General features: G+C 49.4%; 1 protein-coding gene across 1 annotated transcript; it reads right to left on the reverse strand.

The window, feature by feature from the left end:
* Nucleotides 1-303: 303 nt before the first annotated feature.
* SESN2 (sestrin 2) lies at nucleotides 304-18375 on the reverse strand. Its single transcript, XM_049618792.1, has 10 exons — nucleotides 17902-18375; nucleotides 11590-11655; nucleotides 9781-9978; nucleotides 9020-9202; nucleotides 8693-8905; nucleotides 7991-8141; nucleotides 7354-7472; nucleotides 6800-6990; nucleotides 3692-3836; nucleotides 304-3121 (listed from the first exon to the last, which is right to left on the reverse strand). The coding sequence occupies exons 1-10, from the start codon at nucleotides 17995-17997 to the stop codon at nucleotides 3035-3037; spliced, it is 1449 nt and encodes a 482-aa protein (XP_049474749.1). The 5' UTR covers nucleotides 17998-18375; the 3' UTR covers nucleotides 304-3034.
* Between the last annotated feature and the right edge of the window lie 5648 nt (nucleotides 18376-24023).

The following is a 24023-nucleotide window of genomic DNA, read 5'->3' on the forward strand; positions in this document are numbered from 1 at the left end:
TTGAGAATTGAATTTGCTTGTGGTTGAGATAGATATTAAATATGAAAGTTGGAATTCGAACCTGGGTGTAACTGTTGGGTTGGTGTTTCATAGACTCTGACTTGAAGTTCCTTTTCCACATCTGTAAAATGGGAACACCACTCCTTGCTCACAGGGTTGTGAAGCTTGAGATAGTAAATTTGAAAACATTTGACAAAAGTCATTCAACAGCGCTGAGAAAGAACTGAAAACGTTTTGCCTGTTTTTAGGGCAGAGAAAACTTGAGGCCCAATGAAATTAATCAACTCTCCCCCAACCTGGGGATAAGAAGTGACCAAGTCAAGACCAGAATCCAAGTACGTATTCCACATCTGATTTGTTCTCTCACTACCCTCCTGGATGACTTAGAAGGAAGGACAAGTATATAGAATGCCACAAAAATGAAGAGGGTCAAGGGAAAATGAAACACGGAATTAATCAGGAGAGGCTTCTTGGAGGAGACCCAGTTTTCATTTTATGACAGCAGTGTTTCGAGGAAGTGGGAGGCCAACAGAAGAGGTGTTAGTTCTTAGTCATGATGTGCTCTCCCTGATAAGCTTACTAGAGTTCCTGGTGCCCAGAGAAGCTAAGTGCGACCAAGACCACACAGCGACTAAACGGCCCTGGCACAACGTGGAGGTCACATCTAACTAACATCTAACTGTTTCTGTCTCCTTGGTGCTGGAGAAGTGAGGAGAAGCAGGTAAACATGCGGTTGGGCAGGGGACAAGGGGTCTCCAGAGATGCTCACACAGCCTCCCTCTTGCTACAGTGGGGAGACTCAGAGTGGGAAAAGCAGCAAGGTGAAATGCTGAGGCCTTAGGGTCAACCAGACTCTGGCTGGAATCCTAGATCCACTATTGACTACCTATGTGGTAGGTACACTTTACCTCTGGGTCTAAATTTTCTCGCAGATTCAGAAAAATGGCCTCCAAGTCCAGGCCAGGGTTAGTGAGAAAAATAACATGGCCATTATTATTCCACAATGCCAGGCCAGCCACAGATGGGAGGCAGGGCTGGGCGCCCAAGTGACAGAACAGACTTTTAATGCCAACCACCCCCAACCCTGCAGTCACTGGGCACAAGTGCCGGGCAGCGTAGGGACGAGCAGGTCAGTCCCATGATGCAATCACAGCTCCCTGCTTATGCTGAGATGAACCATGACCCTTGGAAATAGAAAAACAGCCCATTAACAAGAAGTACAAAACAAAACCTCGGTGAACTTTTATTTCTCAGCATACAGAACTGGTAGCAAAGCCAAAGATTTCTGCATTCGAACACTAGATACCCCTCCCGACCCACCCAGGGGACATTTACAGAGTCATGACGTCCCTTCTAGAAGCCGAACCCCAATGCTGGGGCCTCTTCCCTCCTGCTCAGCTTCATTGCACAGAGGGCCTGAGGCCTGAAGGGGGTGCCAGCTGCTTCCCCATGCCTGCACGGGTGTGAAATGTGGCACGCTGAACGGGCTCCTCTTCTGTCCCTCTTCAGAGAGGAGGGTCAGAAGCAGCAGCATCATGACCCTTGCCTTTCTTCAGTCACCAAACTGGTCAGAGAGCAGGCACATCGTGCCAGAAGAAAGGCAAGGGACGTCATAATTCACAGCTTATTTGCTACAGAAAGTGCCTGGGATCGGTCCTTGGCTGCTTCTGCCTCCGAGCAATCCACTTAAATCGAGGAGGGGACAGAAACTGGGATGGGGGGTGGGGTGAGGGGGAGGTGTCCTTGGAAGGTGGCCAGGAGAGACTGACTGCCAGGGCGGGGCGTCCCTAGAGGCCTTTGAGATTCTGCAAGATTTGCAGTTCGCTGCTGGCAGGTTGGCCTGAGAAGCCCAGAGGAGACTCAGACATCACATACAGTCTCAGCCTTCAGTCTTCGACTGTAAAAACGGAGGTCAAAGATGTTTGGCAACATAGCCCTGGTCACCTGACCAGTTTGGGCAGGGCCCAAACAAGACCCTGGGGTCTCCTGACTCTCCCCCTGAGCCCATTCCTCCTAAGCCACCTAGGAAGGCTCACTTGTTGGGAAAGGTCTGTGGCACAGCTGTGGGAGATAGGAGAGTGGGGTGCTGGCCTCTGTAGGGCACGTACAGTCCCGGGCAGAACAGATTTCTCCTTGTCCTTCTCCTCAGGCATTGACTGTGGCTAGAGAAGTGAGGCCCCCAAGAACCTCACCCATAAAGAACCAAAAATACAGAGAATTTATAATACTCCCTCCTCTCCAGAAGTCAGAGGGACCCACAGACACCCCAAGCTCTCTAGAGATAATCTACTTTTTTGACGTGCTTGATCTCTCTTCTGGGGCCTCACACCATCAGGCATGGGAAAAAAAGAGTCAGAGGGTGAAGAAAGTCAAAGGTGCTAAACTAGGATCAGGGCAACTAGGGAACAGGGGGCCTTCAGGCTGCCCAACAGAACAGGCTTCTGGGGAGCCAAACACACAGACCAGCTGTGACACTGACTTTCACATTGATGGGTGAATGGCAGGTGGGAGGTAATGAAATCTGGGAGTGAGGGAGGAGGAGGAGGAGAAAGGGCACAACTGCTTGGAGTGTCAGTCCCTGCAGGTGTCCACCCCTCTCTTTCAGGGGCAGGCAGGGACTTCCCAGTCCAGGAAGGCCACAGTACTTGTGATGCCTGCGGCCCAGCCTGCTGGCACGCGAGTCTGAGCTCGGCTCATTTCCTTCCGGTGCCCTCCGCCTCTGGGGTCAGGGGCAGGAAGAGGGGCATGGTCCCTTGCGATCTGCTAGTCCTCCTCTTCCAGCTCCCGAGGGCAGAGCTGAGATCTCTGCAGAGATCTCTGCTGAGGTCAATGCAATGATCCTGTCCGTTCTGGTATGAAAAAAGGAGGGTACGGCTCAGGGGCTACAAGTCACACACAAGCCCTACAACCTCCGGAGTAGGGGAGGGGGGGCTGGGACAGAAAAGGATCAGGGTCTGTCTCCAGAAAGAGAAGTCCTTGCAGGGAGGAGGATGCCCCCAGGGTCAGCTGCTCCGGGCCCAGATCCTGCTCGCGGTCAGGTCATGTAGCGGGTGATGGCACGGAGGGCGTAGAGAAGGGCGGCCTGCATGCGGGCCTCCAGGAGCAGCAAGTTCACGTGGACCTGGGGCACAGACAAGGGCTTGTTGGCAACTGGTGTCACTCCTCTCCATCCCCATCCCCCCAGACTGCCACTTCCCCTGACCAGTCACCACTCACCTCATCCATCTCTCCCATAAAGACGCCCTGACCTTTCCGAAGGCTCGGAGCAGTTGGGGACAACGACTGCTGAAGAATTTCTAGCACATTTATCCTTATCCCCACTGATCTCTCTATCCCCTCAAAGCTAAAAACAAGCGCCACCCCCGGGCATTCGTTTTCTCGTTTCATGCCCGCCCCCCTCCTCAGCGACCTTGAAATGTGGGCAGCATTTGCTCTCACTGTGAAGAGAACAAGCTCAGAGGGGCAAAGTGACTTGCCCAAGGTCACAATGCTGAGTGACAATGTTAGGATTTGAACCCAGGTCCTCCTGGCTGCCACTGAGGACCCCGTGAAGCACGTTCCCATTTTATAGGTAGTAAATGTGAAAATCACACACTAGAGTAGGATTTGAACCCAGGTGTCCCAACTGGCAGAAGACTCCATCTGGGATACCTCGTTGGGTGCTGACTCCCCCTTCCCCCGTGGGCTGTACCTTCTCTGAGTGGCGGAAGTGCCTCCAGAAGAGGTTGTACATTCTTCGGGTGGTCTTCTCTGGGTAGCAGGCCACCGTCTTGATATAGACCTTGAGGTTCCGTTCCAGGAGCTGGTTCACCTCCCCGTAGTCATAGTCATCATATCTGGACGGAAAGACCCCAACAGCATCACCCATCCTTGCTCCCAGAAGTTGACTCTTGTCCCCTAACCCCACCCTTCAGAAGGAGGAACAGCGTGTGGCAAGAAAAGGCAGACTGTAGGAAGCGGGTAGAAGTTTGGTTCCTCTTAGAAAAGTAGCTGATGTCCCACATCACAGGCCACTGCTAGACTGGCAGGGGACCACTCCAAAGATTGCAGAGAATTAGCCATGAGCTGCATGAACATGTGCTCACGGAATCCTCAAAACTACTATATATGCTGTCTACAGAACTATTACATATAATACGCCAGATTCATCAGCCCCATTTTACAGCTGAAATGGGAGATTCAGGCAAGTGAAGTCACTTGTCCTGGGAATGGAATTCAAACCCATCTCTGCCTGGCTCCAAGGTCACTATAGTAAAGGCCATGGAAGAAGGGGCAGGAGGCCTGTACAAATATTTTCCCTGGAGAAGGAAGAGGCAAAGCGAAAAAGAAATGGTATTCTTTTTTACAGATGGGCAAACTAAGCCTGGAGAAGCCGATCAACGTGTTCAAAGTCAAAGAGCGAGTTGGTGACCTGTCTAGAAGCCACTTTGTCACTCCCTAGTCCAGGGAGCCAGTTAGTCATCACAGACTGGTGTGGATCGGGAAGACTGGTTGAGAACCGGAGGACAGACTCAGTAGACAAAGGTATAGGAGCAAGGACCCTGTTGGAGAATGGGGGAGCCCGGATGTGGGAGCTGGACAGGAATTAGTCTGTGCCACACTCAAAGATGTCTGTCTCGGGGCGTCTGGGTGGCTCAGTCGGTTAAGCGGCCGACTTCGGCTCAGGTCATGATCTCACTGTCCGTGAGTTCGAGCCCCGCATCGGGCTCTGTGCTGACAGCTCAGAGCCTGAAGCCTGTTTCAGATTCTGTGTCTCCCTCTCTCTCTCTGACCCTCCCCTGTTCATGCTCTCTCTCTGTCTCAAAAATAAATAAATGTTAAAAAAAAAAAAATTAAAAAAAAAAGATGTCTGTCTCTCCTCTACCTCCCCTGAACTGGAAGTCTGTCAATGACCGGCAAGAGGATGCCCAATTAAGTACAACTCAATCCACTCAATCAAATATGATTTAAACTAGCAACATGCATTTTCTACAGGGAACACGTGCCTTTTTAAAAATTTGGGGATTTTTTTTGTTGTTGATGTGATGCTTGGAATAAACCATTAAGTGAGAAAAGCAAGATCATGTGTTCACTAAAATATGCACACATTTGATTGAGTAAAATCAGTGAAGTGAGTAGGAAGAAAATCTTATGTTTGTAGAATGATATGTTTTGGTTATTTGTGGGTGGGAAGACAGAAAAGAAACACTTGACAATAATAAGAGCAGGTGGGATCGTGGATGATGTTTATTTTCTCCTTTTTGTTATCTCTGTTTTCTAAATTTACTCTAAATCCAGTTGTTTCTCCTTACAAACATCAAACGCATATTTGAAAAAATATAATAACCATTATAATTCCAATTACACAAAAGCAACTATATTAGAAAGCAGAAAAACAATGGAGAAAGAATGTCACAGGATGTGAATGTGGGTTGTGGAGTAGTTGAATTTGGGGAAATTGGTTTTTTTCCCTTAATTCTTTGAATTTCCCACAATGTTATCAGAGTGAGATTAAAAAAAAAAAATTGGGGGCACCTGGGTGGCTCAGTCAGTTAAGCGTCAGACTTCAGCTCAAGTCATGATCTTGTGATTTGTGGGTTTGAGCCCCCATGGGGCTCTTTCTTGTCTGCCTCTTTCTCTGCCCCTCCCCTGCTCACTCTCTCAAAAATAAATACACATTAAAAAAAAATTGATCTGTGTATATCCTTGACAGGTAATTTCATACCTACGGCTCACCCGCAAGGACTTAGGTGTAAGGCTAGTCAGTGCATGTGGTATTTGCAATAGTGAAAAACTGCAACCTATCTACACATCCAACAATAGGGAAATGATTGAATTATGCTACATCCATAACAAAATACCATGCAGTGGTGAAAAAGCATAAATAAGAGACCCATTCATACTGACAAGGAAGGCAGTTAACAATAAATTACTGAGTGAAAAAATATCAAGCATGTTCCTATCAATTAAAAAAAAAAATCTACTTTTAATCAGAGGGGCGCCTGAGTGGCTCAGTCAGTTAGGCATCTGACTCTGGATTTCGGCTCAGGTCATGATCTCACAGTTCATGAGTCTGAGCCCCACATTGGGCTCTACACTGACAGCGCAGAGCCTACTTGGAATTCTCTCCCTCTCCCTCTCTCTGCCCCTCCGGTGCTCTCTCCCTCTTTCTCTCTCCCCCAAAATAAATAAACTTAAATTTTTTTTCTTAATCAGAAAATACTTAGGTAACAAGATGAAATGTAATTAATCACATACTATGCAGAGACAACCATTATTAATTAACATTTTAGTGTATAACCTTCCACACACTTCCCATGCATGCACATATTTTTAGTAAAAAAAAAAAAAAAAAAAAAAAGAGGGGGCACAAAAAGATTCTGGTTGGTAACCAGCTTTCTCTTTTCTCAATACATTTTGAATAATTTCCCATAGCAATATAAAGAGACCATTATAATTTGTAATACCTGCATACTTTTTCACTGGGTGGATATAACGTTATTTAGAGTCCCATACTGATGGGCATTTATGTTGTCCTTATTTATTGCTAAGAGAAGAACTCCTACTTGGAATGGAAATAACACACACTGTCTCTATATCTCCATAGTTATCTCTAGGGGGTGGGATTAAAGAGTTTTGTTTATAAGGTTCAAACAGTGAGCATACTATCTTTTATAATCAGCAATGAAATAAATTTGCTTTGAAAAAATAGTATAGGCAGGAAGAAGGGAAAAGAAACGAAGAGAAAAGGAAACAGCTGTGAGCTCAGATTGAGGATTTGTGGTGCACATAGGCCTGGATGAGGGAATATATTGCTCACCTGATACCAAAGACACAGTGGATGTAATTCCAGATGGCCCTCCGGAGCATGGAGGTGTCTACTCCACTGTGCATGGCAATGGTGTTGTAGGTGAGGCTATAAGCTGCCTGGAACTTCTCATCCAACAGCTGCCCACCCTCAGGGTAGAGCCGTTGGATCAGTGAATAGCCATGGTCTTCCCAGGTATAATCCTGAGAAACATGGGAAGGGGTCAGTGAGTAGAATCTTTGGGGCCCAAGGCTGGCCATAGGGGCCCCATTCGCTGGAGCACAACTTCACTCTCTATAATGTCTCCTTCCCACCCCACAAATCTAACCTGCTGCTTGGTCTGGGCCTAAGAAGCCAAGGAAGATGCACCTTGGTGATGACCTTCTCCCTAGGATCAGGATCCCCTGAGCTTAGGGCGCAGACATGTCCAGTCATGATCTAGGGTCTCCCATTTCCCTCATCAAATCTTGAAGGAGCAGGTGCCCGACTCTCTAAGCACTCACACCATCTACCCCTTGCTTATTTGTAAATCCAGAGCAATGCCAAGAATAGTTTGGAGAGCCTACCTGGGCACGGAAGGTGGGGGGTGCCTGAGCCCCTCGCCGGGTAAAGTCCTCATATCCAAAAGTGGGGTCCTCCACAAAGCACAGCATGTCTGGGTGTGGAGAGGGCTCCAGGATGTCAGCTAAGTACGTCAGAAAGAGGTCAAAGTGAGGCCCAGGCACGGAGTACAGGGGCATCTACTGATTCATCAGTAGGTGGCCGGTGAATGCAGAGTGGAGGGCCAGAGAAAGCCCCTCGCTACGGCAGGAGGTGAGTCAGGCCCAGGGACCTGGGGGATAAGGCCCCCAGTAAGAATACTAGCGATCCTAACAACAGTAGTTATTTGTGGAGCCACTCACTCTGTGCTAAGAGCTTTGCTTCTGTTGTCCCATTTACCCTACAAACCAATCCTTCGCATGGGAGGAGACTGAGGCCCCGAGACAGGAAGGGACTTCTCAGTGGTCACACTGCCGGAAGGGCTGACAGGTCACGATTCAAACCCAGGTCCGACCCTAAAGTCCACTCTCAGAACCTCTTAGAAGGAGTGGTTGAGATGTGGCCTCCAAACACAAGAGGTGCTATGCAGAGTTGCCTACTCCCCAGGAGAGACGGTGTCAGAAGGGGGCAGCCCCTGGGACCTGGAGGCCTATGGTCCTCTACCTGAGGGAGCCACCAGAAGGCTCTCTGACTTCTCCAGCTCAAAGCGGCTCTCCATCTCCTCCTGGGATGCTCCCTCATCCCGTAACAGGCTCTCCTGCAGCTGCCTCATGCGCTCCATCAACGCTTCCACGTCTCGGGCAGCCTCGAAGCCCTGGAGGAGGGACCCAGTGGTGACCATTCACTCCCCGGCCCCAGGAAACTCCACACCCCTTTCCCACAAGCCAGGCCTTCCTGAGTGATGGCGAAGGCCTCCTGCGGTGGCCGCGGTGCTGGGCAGCTCACGTGCTCTGTGCTTCCCAAAGTGAAGTTTAAGAAGCTATAGGACAGACATGTCTTCTCTGAGCATCAACTGCCCTCACAGGAAGGGGATGGTTAAAGTATCTGTAATTTTATATTAAAACACACAAGGCCCCCTTCTAAATAAGAAGCAAGCTTTGTATTTGTAAAGTGCTAACACCCGGGAGGCTTTAAGTCTGTGAGGCTGCATGCTGAGAGACCCCACACGGTTGTTTCATTTAATCCTCACAACTGCCATGAAGTAGAGATCTTTAGCCCCATGTCACAGATGAGAAAATGGGAGTTTCAAAGTCAACTAAATTTTCTGAGGCCTCTCGGTGTGAGATAGGGAAGCGGTGGCTTCCATCCAAGGACCGGAGGCCATGCCAGCTTCCTCTCCCAGCAAGACCCAGCCGCACGACTTACCCCAGAGTTGTTCATTGGGTCCCTGCTGGGGGGGCTGCTCTGCTCACTGGGGGGTGAAGGTGCCTGGGGGGCAGGGCTGCCCTCTGGGTCCCCCTCAGGGAGGATGCCGCAGCCAAACACAAAGGAGGCCAGTGAGTGGCAGTGGGTGAGCAGGACCAGGGCCTGGATGAGCTCCGCCAGAGACCAGCTGTGCTCGCCCGTCTTCAGCAAGGCCTGGAGAGGAAAGGAGGCCAGACTTGCTCAGTGCCTGACCCCGGGCTGACTGCCTGACATGTCCCGGCCCAGCCCCCGTGCTCCCTCCGGGACCTGCCTCTCTGCCCACCGCACCTGGATGTGCTCCTTGGTGATGAGCCACGGCCGGTGTGCCAGCAACTTGTTGATCTCGCTGAGCTTGCGCAGCTTCTCAGGGGCATGATGGAGACCGAGCAGCCACTCAGGGTCACCACCAGTCTGCAGAAACTCAGCCATGTGGGACCCCACCAGGTAGGAACACTGGTGGCGGGCGGCAGCCTATGGAGGGGGTGGACAGAACCTTGCTTGTGGATGGAGACGTCACAGGCCTCACTGTTGCCTGAGAGGCGGGAAACTTAGGTTCTAACCACAGTTCCACTAGTTTGCTGTCCTACCTTAGGCAGGTCACCTGATTCCTTTGTGCCTCAGTTTGCTAGTTCGTAAAGCAGGCACTAAAAATGCCTCTCTTTGGGGCACCTGGGTGGCTTAGTTGGTTGAGCATCCAACTTTGGCTCAGGTCACGATCTCACGGCTTGTGGGCCCGAGCCCCGCACTGTTGGCGCGGAACCTACTTAGGATTCTCGCTCTCTCCTCTGTCTCTCAGACCCTGCCCCACTCGTGCTTTCTCTCTCTTTCAAAATAAATGAATAAAAAAAAATTTAAAAAATAAATAAAAATGCCTGTCTTCAAAATCGAAAATTTTGTGGATAATCAGGTAAAACTAGGGCTTTCCTCTGCTCAGGGCTGCCTCTCTCCTGTCCCATGAAATGAGTACAGGAAGCACCCAGCAAAGAAATCGAAAGACCAAGTCCCCCCACGTGGCCACCCATACAAGAGTTGGGCTCAGACAGGCTCACCATGATGGCAATGTAGTGGCGCCATGAGCTGGCCAGGGGCCCATCTGTGTGCAGCAGGAGGTAGTGTAGACGCCAAAAGCTGCTAAGGTAGTCAGGGTGCAGGCCCATCACCACCGCCAGGTTGTCCACTCGCCCCAAGGACATCAATGCCTCCAGCCTCAGATGTTGCTCTAGGCTCTCTGCTCCCTCCCGAAGGACCTGCCAATCAAAGGTGACCAGAGGGTGGGTTCCCCTCCTGCCCTCAACACCGAAGAGACCCAACACATTCACTGCGTTGGGACTGAGAAAACGAAAAATGACCACCATGTCCAAAAAAAGGAACACAGGGGAGGAAGAGATAATTCACTAAGTGATTTCCTTTCTCAAGGTTACAGACCTAGTAAATGACAGAACGTGGACTGAAATCCAGATTAGCAACAAAACCTATTTCTTTTCTCATCATAAAAAAGGACTGGTTATTGGGGCACCTGGCTGGCTCAGTGGGGGGGAGAGTGCAACTCTTGGGGTTGGGGTTCAAGCCCCACGTGGAGTGTAGAGATTACTGACGTAAATAAAACTTAAAAAAATGAAAGAGGACTGGTTATTTACAGATGAAAAAATAAAATACAAGAACAATACTTGAGTTTAAAATTCTGGGCTAGACATAAATAATCAGCAGGTGGCTGTTTGCTTTCCCTTTACAAAGGGTGGAGAGGGAAGGGGGGGTGGTTAGATATTTGCCAACTTAGGAAAGCAAAGAGGACGACAAAAGAAAACATTTGTTTTGTTCACTGAAGACCAAAGAAATAGGAGGAAACTTATTTTTACATTTTGCTGCGCAAGTGTTTTGAGGATAACCCCACTGCCACCAGCAGCCCCACACCAGAATGTCAGCTACAAGATGGCAAGGATTTTTGTCTGTCTCGGCCTCTGCTGTACCCTCAGCACCTACAACAGTGCCTGACATTTAGTCATTCAATAGATATCTGTTAAATAAATGAACGAATGAGGAGCACCTGGGTGGTTCAGTCAGTTAAGTGTCCAACTCTTGGTTTCGGCTCAGGTCATAATCTCAGGGTTTGTGAATTTGAGACCCGCGTCCGGCCCTGCACTGGCAGTGTGGATGGAGCCTGCTTGGATCCTCTCTCTGCTCCCCACCTGCTCGCGCACATGCTCTCTTTCTCAATATAAATAAATCAACTTTTAAAAATAAAAAAAATTAATGAGCGATCTGACTCCGTGGATTAAAGAAGTCTCTGTTGTAGGAAGTGAAAAAAATAAGGAACGTAACAATAACCTTGCCCCACACCAAAGGATGTAAAGTATGACCTTGGTTCTATATGGAAAAAAAAAAAAAAAAGCCCAGAAAACAGTGATAAATGGTTAAGTAACAGTGATTATCTCTTTGGGAGATGGGATTACGGGAGACCAAAGCTTTCTGAAACATAAAAAGGCTTTCTATAAGGAACAAAATAATACTTTTGAAGTTGAAAAAAAAGTAATATATGTATAGTCAAGGAAGAGCAGTTAGCATAGACAGTTCTAGCTTCTTAAGGCAAAAAGGCCTTTTTCTGGGAATCAAAAGTTTATTACCTAGCAGTGTCATTATCACTTTATCTCTTTGAGCCTGTTTCTTCCTAGCAACATGGGGTTGTGATATGCATGCTCCATAGAGTTCTTTGTGGGTTAAATGAGTCAGGAACCTGAAAGGGTAGTTTCAAAGCTGCTATTTCAAGAGCCGGGCAAAGATACCCCCCTATCCCCCCCCCCCCCAAGGTCCCATGTCCGTTCTTCCCAGGGATCAAGAATTCCTAACCCTTCCAAACTTACCTCCTCCACTGGGATGAAGGCGCTGGGCCCTCGGGGACCTCGCCGAGTCCGACTTCCCCTCTGCTCCTAGAAGGAAATACATCATGGCTGTTGGAGGTAAAAGAGAGGACTAGGAGCATAGTTCACTCTCCATCTTTTTCTTCCTACCCAAGAAGCCACACTGAGCTTTTCAAACCACCCTTTTGGTGCACCCTACACAGAGGGCTCAGGTGGGAGATGCACACCTGTTGGCAGGTGGAGAAAGGGTAAGCAAAAAAGAGGGCTCGCCCCACAGGGTGACTTCTTCAGGAACTGGGCAGGGACCCAGGAGCCCCAGTATTGGGTGGGAGGTGCGTGGGGAATGGAGATATATAGCCACCATGGTGCACATCTCTAGGAGGCCACCTTTTTAGCAGCCTTGGAGATTCCATACAAGAAACCCCCTCATTTGCATCCTGAAGCCGGATTACCAAGTACCTTAGATTCCCTATGATGCAGACTCAGTTATTCTCAAATGCTCCCTTCTCATCCTTCCCACCATCACCACTTCATAGACTACAACCAGCCCTTGTCTAGATCACCACCCACAGCCTCACCGATGGTCTCCCTGCCTCTGTGGCCCTTCCCTCTCCTACCCATCCTCTACCAAATTAACAAAGGGAACGAATAAAGAAAACATCTTCCCTGAACTATACCTCTGGAACTAGGAGCACATTTAACGAGTCCACGACATGGTGGTTTCCAGGAGGGCGAACCTTCCGCAGCCAAAGGAAATTTTCTCAAGTGCAAATCTCATCAGTTGGCTTAAAACCCTGACTCCAGCTCCCATTAGCCTTCCAGATAAATTAGTGGTTTAGGCCCCCTGCTCCCCCACTGGTCACTCCTTTTGCACAACTAAGAGTCTTCCAGGTCTGGGAACCTTCTGATGACCCTTATCTGTGACCCCACCATTCCTAGTGCTTTTGGTTCTGAAACCATTGTCTTCTAATTGTCTGATTCAGGTCTCCCTGATACCAGATCACATTCTGCGGAAGGCAGGGCCAGGTCATTCATACTAATCTGTGAAGGAAGAAAACAGAGAAAGCAGAGAGGCATGGAGGGAATCCAGGCAGGACATAGAAAGCTGACGGTAGCAGCTATTCTGACCTGATGTGCTGGAGACTCTTTAGAAACCACAGGAGTCATATACTCACTAAATCTGCTCCTAGTCTGAGAGGTGGGGTTCAGAGAGGATGTTTTATTTACTCATTTGTTTTGATAACTGGGAGGGAGGCTCTTCTCGGTACCGGCCTTGGAAACAGTTTGCCCAAACCAGAGTCATGCCCTCACTGGACAGAGAGGGTGTCCCCCTAACTCTCCCTCCTCATTGGAAACCGGACTTAATACCAATCCCCAGGTGTCCAGGGACTAAAGATTATAATTGAAACTTCCTCCTCAGATGGCCAAAAGCCTCTTGAGGGAAGCAGAACTCTGAAAGCCCACACAGAAAGAACGGTGGGATCTGGAAGTCCCAGGTCTGAGCACCAGTTCTGTTACTAACTTGCTGTGTGACTCTGAGAAGGTGACTTAAGACTCTCTGGGCCTTAATCTTGGACAAAAAAGGTAGTTGGGCTAATGTCTCGGGGCCCTTTCAGCCCACACTTCTGGGAGATACCAGGCGAGGCTGGTCCAAGTCCAGTACAGAAAATTACCACAATCTCCAAGTACTCACTTTTAATCTCCCTCCTCCCTCACCAAAGGAAAAAAGCCTAACAGCTAGGTCTAGGAGATAAGGACTGCTGACTCCACAATCTGGGCCTCCCCCTCAGGGGACCAGAGGGCAGATAGAAAACCATAGGTGGGGGGACCTGGAGGGCTTCCCCCCGCCTCCCCTGGGGAGGAACAGCCTTAGGAGCCTCCCCTGGGGAGGAACAGCCTTAGGAACTGTTTCTCTCTCTAAAATCTGCCCCAGGAGCTGTCAAGGGAAGGAACTGATACCTTTAGGTGATAGGTCTGGACCCACCAATATTTTCATTCCTAATTATGATGATGGTGACACCATGATGATAATTATAGAGTACAGTTAAACGATAGGGGCTCTTGACCAAACTGCCTGGGATCATATGACAACTCCACCACCTATTATCTATCTGCTAGCAGTGTGAGCCTCAGTTTCCTCACCAAATAATGGAGATAATAGTACCCACTTTCACTGGGTAGTCATGAGGATTTAATGAGATAATACCTCTACAGCCCTTACCCCTTACCTCAGTAAGTACCTCTATGACACTAAACACTTAACAAAAGTCAGCTACCGTTAATCTCATTGTAATTTCAAGCAAGGGCTTCTCAACCCAAGCAGTATAAAATCCCGTTTAAAAAGATGCCAATGTCAAGGTCCCACCTCTGATTCTAATTTAATTGGGTGGGGCCCAGCATAATTTACAGCTGGGGTGGAAGGCCATTGGTTCACACCATTTATTGATCATTTTCTCAAGTATAAGGCACTGTGCTAAATGCTTTCCAGGTGGAATCAGAGTTAATCTGTTCACTCGACAAATATTTCTGATGACTACAATGCAGGCAACAAGAGAACAGGGGTGAAAAGACAGTCTCAGCCTTCACAAAATTCATGATCTAAAGGAGAATGACAAACAGTGAACAGGCTTTCAAATCGCAGATTATACAAAGTAAATGAAAAAGATGAATGAGGGAGTGTATGATGGGGCGGGAGTATGCAATATATTAGTTTAAGGAGACAGGGAGAGCTACTGAAGAGGGAACCTTTGAGTTGCTATCTAAATATCAAATATCTAAATGAGTTGATGAGAAGGCAGCAGGGCCCATAAAGATCTAGGGGATCAGCATTCCAGCCAAAGGGAACAGAAAATACAAAGTCCTGAAGGCAAGACCAAGTGGATTCCAGTCCAGAGCTCCAATACCCTGAAAGTTTCTCTGACCTTGACACCCAGAACTTCAGGGGAAGCAGACAGGGCAGGGTCCTCCTGCCAAGAGATGATGCCTCCAAATCAGCCCTCCCATATTTCCTGGGGTAGGAAGTCCATAAGGATGGAAGGTAACAACACTGATTACCATCAGCTAAGCATTTTACATGCATTTAGGGTAGGATCTACTACTACTCTGAGGGTTCGCATTTTACAGACACGGAATAAGGCTCAGAGAGGTCAAGTCAGGGTTTGCACCCGGGGTTCACCAGAAGCTTCTCCCTGCCCACATTCCGAGGGATCCACTTTTCCCAGCCACAGCACCTGTCATACTGTGTTGTTTCTTACTTTGAGGGCACACACTAGATCCGGCTCCCTGTTACCCCAGTGACACTGAAGTCCCTCTGGGTGGCCCCTGAACAGGCAGGCAAATTGTGAAGAGGATCACCCTGCCCAGCTCAATGCCTGGCTCCTAATTTAAGCACTCACTAAATGTTAATTTTTATATTAGCTCAGGCATTTGCACACAGGTACTATATAATCTTCATCAGTTTTGGGGGTGGAGGTCTCTATGTTGCCCACAAAGAAAGATCAAGTTTCCAAAGGTTAAGCACCGGCTGACGAGTGGCCAGCCTAGGATGTGTGCTCAGTTCACTTTGGCTTCTAAGGGTTCTGTCCATCACCCACATCAGCCTCTTGGAGTAGGCCTTATTCTTGGTCTTCTATCCAGAGCCTGCAACCCCCAGGACTCAGCTACAGATACCTATGAAGTCACTCTACCAGCTGGGAAGGGAAGAGATTCGCCCCCAACAACACCCCATGGGCAGCTGCCTGCAGAACTCGGATCCTTGTCTGGGTTTACACATGGGAGGGAGACCAAGAGCTCAAGCAGCTTCTTCCCTCCAGCCTTGGAAGGAGGCTGGTGTGAGTGGCGCCATGGGCTGGGCACTAGGCTAAGTGCTTTATACATCTGATCTGGCTGATTTCTCACAACTACCCTGAGGGAAATAGGTCTTATTATTCCTTCTTCAGAGACAGCTCATTGAGGCTCTTTCTGAGTCCTGTTCCAGACAGGCTCAGATCTGGCTTCAAAGCATGCACAGCTCCCAAGTGTCAGCTGAGCCAACAAGGGGCAAAGAGTTACAAGCGCTTCTCAGGTGCTAGGAACAGTGCTAGGGATGTGACCTCCAGAGTGTCTCTAGTCCAGCAAAGTTGACGCAAAACGCCCGATTACAGGACTGTTACGTTATGGATAGCATTAAAGCTCCAACAACAGAGAAGCAGGCCTGAAGGAGGGCATGCAGAAGGGACTTATGGGGGGTGGGGGGAGGGAAAGCTTCCCAGAGGAAGTGATGTTTGAGGAAGTGATTCTAGAGCCCAAGAGGGCTCTGAAAACACACTACCAGTCCTAGAGTGAAGTCCTAGAGTCTGTAGACCTTGACCCCTTTAGGTTAAGGGCATGTGGTGAAAAGATGAGAGTTGAAGGGACTGTACATGTGGGTCTTCCCTTGGGCCCAGGGCACCAGGCTCTGTAAGTCCAGCCGCCCTGCTGTCTTCTAAGGATTCTGCTTAAAGTAGACATCTTCCCAAGGTCTTCTTTTCTTGAGAGAGAGAAAAAAAGTGTGTGGAAAGGGTTCAGATATCAACATCTTTCTCCTGCTGCTGACAGTGGCTTCCATCTAAAGGCCACTCCCTCAGAGCCTGCCCAGACCACCCGAGGCACTCTCTTCTCCCCAGGCCACTTCCCAGGCACTCAGAGAGGGATGGGCCAGCTCTCACCTCAGGCAGGAGGGACAGGTTCAGGCACCCCATTGTGACACACTCTGGGGAAAGGGAAATGACCACATTCTAACAATACCAAGCATATCTGACTCAGTTCCAGGCACTGTGCTTCAGCCTTTGCTTGTATTCTGTCATTTCTCCCAACAGTCCTCAGTGATACTATCAAATTTCCATGGGAAGAAGTTGCAGATCAGAGTTGTGATCACTTGGCTATGGTCACACAGCCAGCAATGGGAACGCTGGGACTGGAACCCAGCACCCCTCTAGTGGCTAGATGCTCTCAATAATAACAAGAAATCCAGCTCCCACCCTCCAAGAAAGAAATGGACCGAGGGTAAAGTAACTTGGCCAAAGCCACTCAGCAGAGCAGTGACAGGCATGCGTTTCATTCCTCCACATTGGGGCTCCTAAACTTTGGTGGGGAAGGATAAACAAGCCCACTGAAAACCCAGGACGCAAACCATCCACTGCTGGAGGTGGGACCCCTAGAAACCATGCTGCTCAGAGAAGGGCAACGATTTCTCCAGGGTCACACAGGACTGGCACTTGTCAAGACTCCCAGCCCCAGCAATACACTTGCACCACACTCCAGGCCTGGAAATAAAAACAAGCAAAACTATGTAGTGGCAAGCACACTAGGGAATCCTAGAGGCGCCCAGGCCAAAGAATGAGCTACTTGGTGGCGGTGAGTGAAGGGAAGTCTCTCCGTAGCCCTTCCTGGGCCTCAATTTCCTCATCCTGGAAAATGGGGCTACAGTGTAGCTCATATTTTGCTAGTTTAGTCCTGAGGACTCGGAGAAAAGGCAAAACCTGGAGACCAGAATCTAGTAGGGGTTTAAGAAATGATAAGATGTCCATTGTCGTCGGGGGTGGTGGTGATGGGTGTGGGGAGGGAGCAGGAGGTGTGTCAGGTTAGGCCCAGGCTATTCCTAGCTTCGCCGCAAAGAGTCCCGGCCAAGCAAACTTCTGGGACCCGAGACCAGTCAGCAGGGCGCAGGCTAATCGCCGCCCGCCTTCGGAAGCCGCGTCCAGGATTTCTCCCCTTCTCCCCCAGCTTTGGCCGCCGCCGCCGCGTACCCGGCAGCTGGCCAAGGCCCTGGAGCGCCCGCTCTCCCCCGCTTCCTATCGGGGGTGCAGGTGTGGGCGGGGGACGAGGTTGACCTCCGTTGGCAAGTCCCAGGTGCCCCAATCCCCGCACTGGGAGACTGGCACTGGGACGTATCCTAGAAAGAGTCCTCCGCCCGCCAGCACCAGCCCAGAGGAAGGGAATCTGCGGAAGGGGGCGGGGAGGAGGAGTGGTCGGTCGAGCCGCGGCTGCCGGGATTTGCCTGGACTTGAAGATTCTCCGGTCGAGAGCCCAAACCCGAGATAACCTCGAGAAGGCTCCCCTCTCATTGGCCAGGAGTCCTAGGGAGCCAGGGAAGGTTCCACAACCCGGGGGGAGGGAGCGGAGGGGGCCGAGAGTGCCAGTTGATGCAACCCCATTCCTAGGTTACGCGCCTCCACTCCCCCTCCCCGAGCCGGGGCGGGGGGAGGGGGGCAAGCACAGACTCAGCCCGGGACAGCCCGAAGCCCGGCCGCGGCTCGGGGCTCAAGGGAAGAGTGGCGTCGCTCGAGCGCTGCTTACCTCTCCGGCCCCGGGGCCGCCGCCGCCGCCGCCGCCCGGGGAGAATGGCAGGTAGCCCTTCAGCTGCGCGCCGCACTCGGAGTCTGCAACGATCATGCTGTGTGCCAGGATCCGGCCACGGCTCGCCGGCGACCGGTGCACCCGAGGGGGTTTTGTACAGACGCACGCAGGAAGCCGGGACTGGGGGCCGCTGGGGAGGTTCTAGAGCCCCGGGATGTCTCTCGGGGTTCCAGAACGCTCCGAAAGCCCAGAATCAGGGAACAGCCGCTGCTCCGCTGGACTCTCGCCTCGGCCGGCTTCAGGAGCGGTGAATGGCCCCAGGAACCTGGGATTGGCAGCGGCCCAGGGGTTTTTACGGCCCGGAGTACCTCGGAAGTCCGCAGTGGCCACGGCTGCTCGCCAGCCCAGCGCTCCTCAGCATCCCCGCCGCGGAACTGCCAACGCTCGCCGGGCTCTGACACCAGCAGCGCCGCTCAGCCGGCTGCGGTCCTCGGGGGAGGGCGGGGACACAAAAGCCCCGCGCCGCAGCCAATCAGATGCCTGTTTCCCGGGGAGGCGGGGACGACACCTCCCCTTGGATCCGACTGCTCGGCCAATCGGCACCGGGAAGCGCCGGGGAAGTCTGGGAGCTGTAGTCAACCCGGGATGAATGCTGCAAACTTTCGCAAAGGGTTTAATCAGATCGTTGGCAATTTCAGACGAGAGTGACTGCCAAGAGAGTCATTAGAGCTGTGTGATGAAACGGGACTTCACCGGGCTGGGCCGGAGAGTCGGGTGTGAAGTCCCTCCCAAGTATGTTCCTTAGGTTTTCAGTTCCTGCAGGGGCTGGTTACGGTTAGGAGAGGTGGTGCTAATTACAGAGCCAAACCCCAAATCTTTGGAGATTAGAACAGAGCCCTGTCCCCCTGGCCTCCGGGAGAGCTCCACCGTAAAATGTACCAGGCACGGGAATGCATCGTATTTGTGGGGTCCCTGGAAAAGCCTTCATTCATTGAAAGGTCCTTGGTAACCTCATGTCTAACCTCAGTCCCTATTGCTGCAGTTTCCTCTCTTCTGCTTCCTCGGGGCCTCCAGTCCTGTCTTCCATTCCGGCCACTCCCTTTCTAGAAACTTTGAGGTAAGGTGTTCTACTGGGTCTCTTCTCACATCTCTCTCTCTGGCCACTCCTTCTCTGACTCCTCTTTTTCCTTCCATCCCCTGGAACGTGGGTGTTCCCCGGTTTCTGTTTTTATCCCTCCTCTCTCCAGACGCACTCTTTCTGATCTCATCCATTTCCTGGACTGCAATGCTCCATTTGGGAATAAGTTGCTTCTACCAGCACTTCAGCACCTCAAAGGTGAATTCACCTCCTGTTCCTTCCCACAGCCTCTTCCTTGACAGTTTTTCTTTAGAACTCCATTTTTTGTTTCCATCTTGAAGTCATTGTTTACTCTGGAGAGAGAATCCTGGCAGGAGCAGGAGCGAGGGTGGACTAGATGACCTCCAAGGTCCCCTGTGAGACCTTATGAGAGTAGGCTTACCACTCCAAGGATGACTCTCTAATTTGGTCTCCTGCCTCCAGCCTCTTGGAAGAAGGAAATGAATTTCACCCTCTGCTGAGCAACCAAGGAGGCACTTGGACCGGGGGCTCTATTATAACACTTACCCCACTCTACCTTGTATTGTAATTTTCTGTGTACATGTCTTTTTATTAATGTTTATTTATTTATTTTTGAGACAGAGAAAGAGGAGAGGGACAGGCAGAGATAGAGGAAGAGAGAGAATCCCAAGCAGGCTCCACGCTGTCAGCGAAGAGCCCCATGAGGGACTCCAACTCACGAACCCTGAGATCATGACCTGAGCTGAAATCTAGAGATGGAGGTTTAAGGACTGAGCCACCCAGGCCCCACTACATGCATGTCTTATCTGACCTTTTTGATTATAAGCTCTTTGAGGGCAGGGCCCATGTCTTGAAATCTTTGTCTCTGCCTTGTGCCACCTGTCCTGCCAATAATATGCCCCTGGTGACTGAATCTTTCTTTGAATTGAATTCCCCTGTAAATTCCCATATGTCAGATTCAGTTTCATTTTTATTTTTTTAATGTTTGTTTATTTTCAGAGAGAGAGAGAGAGAGAGAGAGAGAGGCAGAGAGAGAGAGGGAGAGAAAGAATCCCAAGCAGGCTTCACGCTCAGTTTGCGGAGCCCAATGCAGGGTTCGATCTCCCAAACCATGAGATCATGACCTGCCCCAAATCAAGAGTCCTGCACTCAACCAACTGAGCCACCCAGGTGCCCCTCAGCTTTCATTTTTAAAATCTACTCTGTAGTTAGTGTCAGTGTTTAGATCAAAAAGTGTTACTGGTATATCATCAACTAAGAATAAAGGTCAAACCTCTAGACTGACGGTATCTGCCAAGATCTGCCTCATTCTACCTTTCCAGTCTTATCACCTACCACATCCATGTTTCTTGTTTGGCCTTCAAACCTTTCTTCCAGTGGTTCTGTCTGCAAATCTCTGCCCACTGAAATCCTACCCAACATGCAATGCTTTCATGCGTGTTTGTGGCCTGAATGAAGCCTTCAAAAATGCCACTTCCTACAGAAAGGGTTGCTTTTTCAGCTCAGCTGAAAATAATCTCTTCCACTCCTCCACTCCTCAACACATTGTTTCTACCTCTTTATACCACTGATCTTTAAATGTGATGCAGCCTTGTTATCATCTCTGCTTATCTTACCCATTCCTTTCAGCTAACAATGGAATATGTGATTGATCACTTCTGCAAAGTGAAGAAACTTGAGCTCAGAAGGTAAAATTTCATGTCAAGGTCATACAGTATCTTCTTTTGACTGCACCAGGCTGTCGAAGAGCTCCTTTGAGGCAGTGTCTAATTGCCTTTGTGTCCCCCACCAACATGTAGTAGGTCCTCAGCAAACATTTTTGAATGAATAAATATGAGTTACCCTCCTCTGTAAAATAATCCCTTAGGATCTTCAAGGAAACGACTAAATTATTCGCAAGGCTTCACTTGCAAAGTAATTTTGTGAAAAGAAAAAGCAAAAGATACAAATATTCTCAATTTGATGAGCTTTTGTGACTCAGTCTCTGAGGAAGGAAAGCTGAGAAGAGACACAGCTACTACCATTTACTGAGCTCAAACAATAGTCCAGGATACGTCTATTATTTCATGTAACTCTGACTACAACCTGGTGAGGTATGGATTATGCCCCCATTTGGCAGATGAGGTAACTGAGGCTCAAGAGGTTTGTTGGCCAAGATAGCTTAGTAATGTGTTGAGTAAGGATTTCAAACCCAGGCAGGCATGACTCCAAAGCAGAAACTACATACACCATGGATGAGAGGAGGACATGAATTGTAAGAAGCAGTCTGGCATAAGGAAGTAATGCGTAGAGTAGAATTATAATATATTAATTGGGAGTGAGGAATATAATTGTCAAGTGGCCTGTAATTGGTGGGCCAGCACATCCCTCTCTATAGGACAGTCTCCGTGAAAAGCCAAGTTATCATTTGAAGGTGGCTAGGGCAGTCGAAGTCTAAGCAAAAGAAACCAGTGAAAGATGAATTGTTGAACCAGCTCCACTCAGATCAAACCTGCTGGTCAGGGCTCCCACTTCTTCCCTCTCTCTTTTATTTAGTAAATATTTATTAACCATTTAGTGTGTACCAAGCACTATCCTGGGCTCTGAAAAATCCAGCAGTGAAGCTTCTTGCCCAGCACAGCACGGCCTGGTGACACAGGCTGGGCTTATTCCTCCCCACCCCCACACCTTGTATTTTCGGTTCGGCAAAGATCTCCACCTCCTGTTGCCATACTCACTCGACTCTTGCATCAGCTATGTTGAGGCCACTGATTGGCCAAAGCTTTTTTTATTCTTCAATCACATTCCAGCCCTGAAGATACATCTAGATTGGATTTGAAATGTTTTTGAGGTTTCTTTAGCTTCAGACCCTCTCACAGATTTTAACCCTAATGGGATTCTCTTCTGTTCTGTATTCATTCTTTCTGAATTAATTTTCAAATCCCAAATTCTGGAATCACTCTGCTATAATAACCTTGTACCCTGACCATATCTGGGGCTGTGATTTATCACCCCAGAGGTACTTTTCTGTGCTCTTTTTATTATTTTCACGCACACCCCCTCCCAGCTCAGAATACAATTCCTGCCTTGGGGGAGCTTTTAGGAAAGAAACCTAACTCTAACGGATTTGATAAAACCAAAAGCAGACCCACCCTCCAAGGCTTATTCACACATTCGTCCATTTAATCACTCATTAAGCAGGCATTGTGCTAGGTGCCCAGGAAGAACCTTCTGGCTCACAGGTCGTGAGCTGCCAAGCCTTACAGCAGAACTGAGGTTGTGCCCTGGAGTTGTGCTTTAGGGGTAGGACAACCATAGACTCTAAGAAACAAAGCCAACTATCTCCTAAGACCACTGCCCTGGAGTCAGGCACCTGGATGCTAGCTTTTAGCCATGTGACCCAAAGTGATTTTTTTTTTTTTTTTTTTAGCTTTTAGGATTTGTTTATCTGTAAAACAAAGGAACTGAAATGAGCTCTAAACCTTCAGAGCCGCCGTATAGGGATTTGGGCAAGGCGTATAATTCAGTTTCGTCAATTGCATACTGCGGACAGAAACGTTCAGGTTTCAAAAGCCTCACCCCTCTTAGTAAATAAAATACAAAAACTGACCAGCTGGGTTCTTTTGGATAATTCATTACGAATTTCAGTTTGGTTTTATCGGCTGAGCGAGCCCTCAGCGCCCCCTGCAGGCAAGACTCTGCTACAGTTCAGAAAGGACGGAGGGAAGAAAGGGTGGATTGAGGGCCACCTCTAAACCATTTTGAGTTTACAGGATTGTCCAGTCCCATGTCACCGCCTGAAGGTCCCGAAAAGAGTCCAGGCAACAGCTAAAGATTGTGTGGTTGCTGAGGATTCTCCGATGCCAGCATGGACCATACTCCCAAAGACCTCCCTACCTGAATGTACTTCCCCCTGTTTTGGCTTACTCTTTTCATCTTACAGACAGGAAGCCTGCGGGCCCACAGAAAGTTGGTCACAGAGCAGAGACTAGAACCTTAGTTCAGGCCTCCAATGCAGGGTCACTTGCATCATTGTAGGCTGCCCTGGGAGCCTCACATTTCCAGGAAAACAACTGGCTTTTCTCTGTTCTCTTTCCCCTCCCTCTCTCCACTCCTAGAAGCTCTACACATCCCATTGTCCATTTTCAGTCACCCCGAGGCCTGTGCTTGGAGTAATGTTTCCAGCATCTTGCCACCATCCCGTCCCATCTCTTCCTACTGAGTCTGTACCCATTCCGTCCCCAAAATAAGTTGGACGTGGACTCAGGATATCGGAGTTCAAGTTTCCAGTTCTAACCCTTCCCAGCTGTGTGAACCTAGGCAAGTCATGTCACTTCTCTGAAACTCAGTTTCCTGCTGTGTAAAATGGGGCAATCAAGTTTACCTCCACAGGGCTGCTGTGGGGACGTGAGCTAATGCATACAAATTCCTTAACAAGGCTTGATGCAGACCAAGCGCTCAACAAACCGTAATTATTATTTATTTTGTTACTGTTCTTATTTTAACATATCTGACTCAGTGACTGACAGATAGTGGGTGTTCAAGAAAGGTGGTTTAACCATTAACATTTAGAATTTTGGAGCACGGAGACTGGCACTTAGCAGGAAGTGAATAAATGTGGTTAGTATCATTGCTTTTTTGACCCAAAGTCACCCAAGACGGTTACAGTCCTAACATCTCACCCTAGAAAAAGCTACAGCACTTCTTTTCACTCAGCAACAGGCTCCTCTTTCGTAAACCGCGGCAGCCAATGAGCAGGAAGATGGGCGCGGTTATATGGCAGCCAATACCAGCTGCGCAACTGCGCACTGGTTAGGCCCAGGCGGGTTTCCAGGTTGGTTTAGGAAATCAAGCCCGGAGGCGGTTTGTGGGGCGGGGAGTAGCTCCAAATCTCCTGACTCTACCTATCAACCGAGCTCTGATTGGTGCAGGCCCTGCCTGCCCGCCCCTCCCTCCGCCTGGCTCCGCCTTCGCGGAAGGGGGCGGGTACTACTCCGTTGGCTTTTCGTTTCTTTCCTTTTCCTTTTCTTCTTTTTAATGAACA

The sequence above is a fragment of the Panthera uncia genome (genome assembly GCF_023721935.1).
Source record: "Panthera uncia isolate 11264 chromosome C1 unlocalized genomic scaffold, Puncia_PCG_1.0 HiC_scaffold_4, whole genome shotgun sequence".
In the NCBI taxonomy this organism is placed as follows: Eukaryota; Metazoa; Chordata; class Mammalia; order Carnivora; family Felidae; genus Panthera; species Panthera uncia.

What these genes read in the sequence shown, in the direction of transcription:
- SESN2 (XM_049618792.1), bottom strand. Translation starts at nt 17,997, where the DNA reads ATGATCGTTGCAGACTCCGAGTGCGGCGCGCAGCTGAAGGGCTACCTG. An exon ending in CCCCCACCTTCCGTGCCCAG is followed by an intron (nt 6,991 to 7,353) that starts GTAGGCTCTCCA and finishes CATGTTTCTCAG; the next exon opens with GATTATACCTGGGAAGACCA. An exon ending in ACTTCCGCCACTCAGAGAAG is followed by an intron (nt 3,122 to 3,691) that starts GTACAGCCCACG and finishes TCTGTGCCCCAG; the next exon opens with GTCCACGTGAACTTGCTGCT.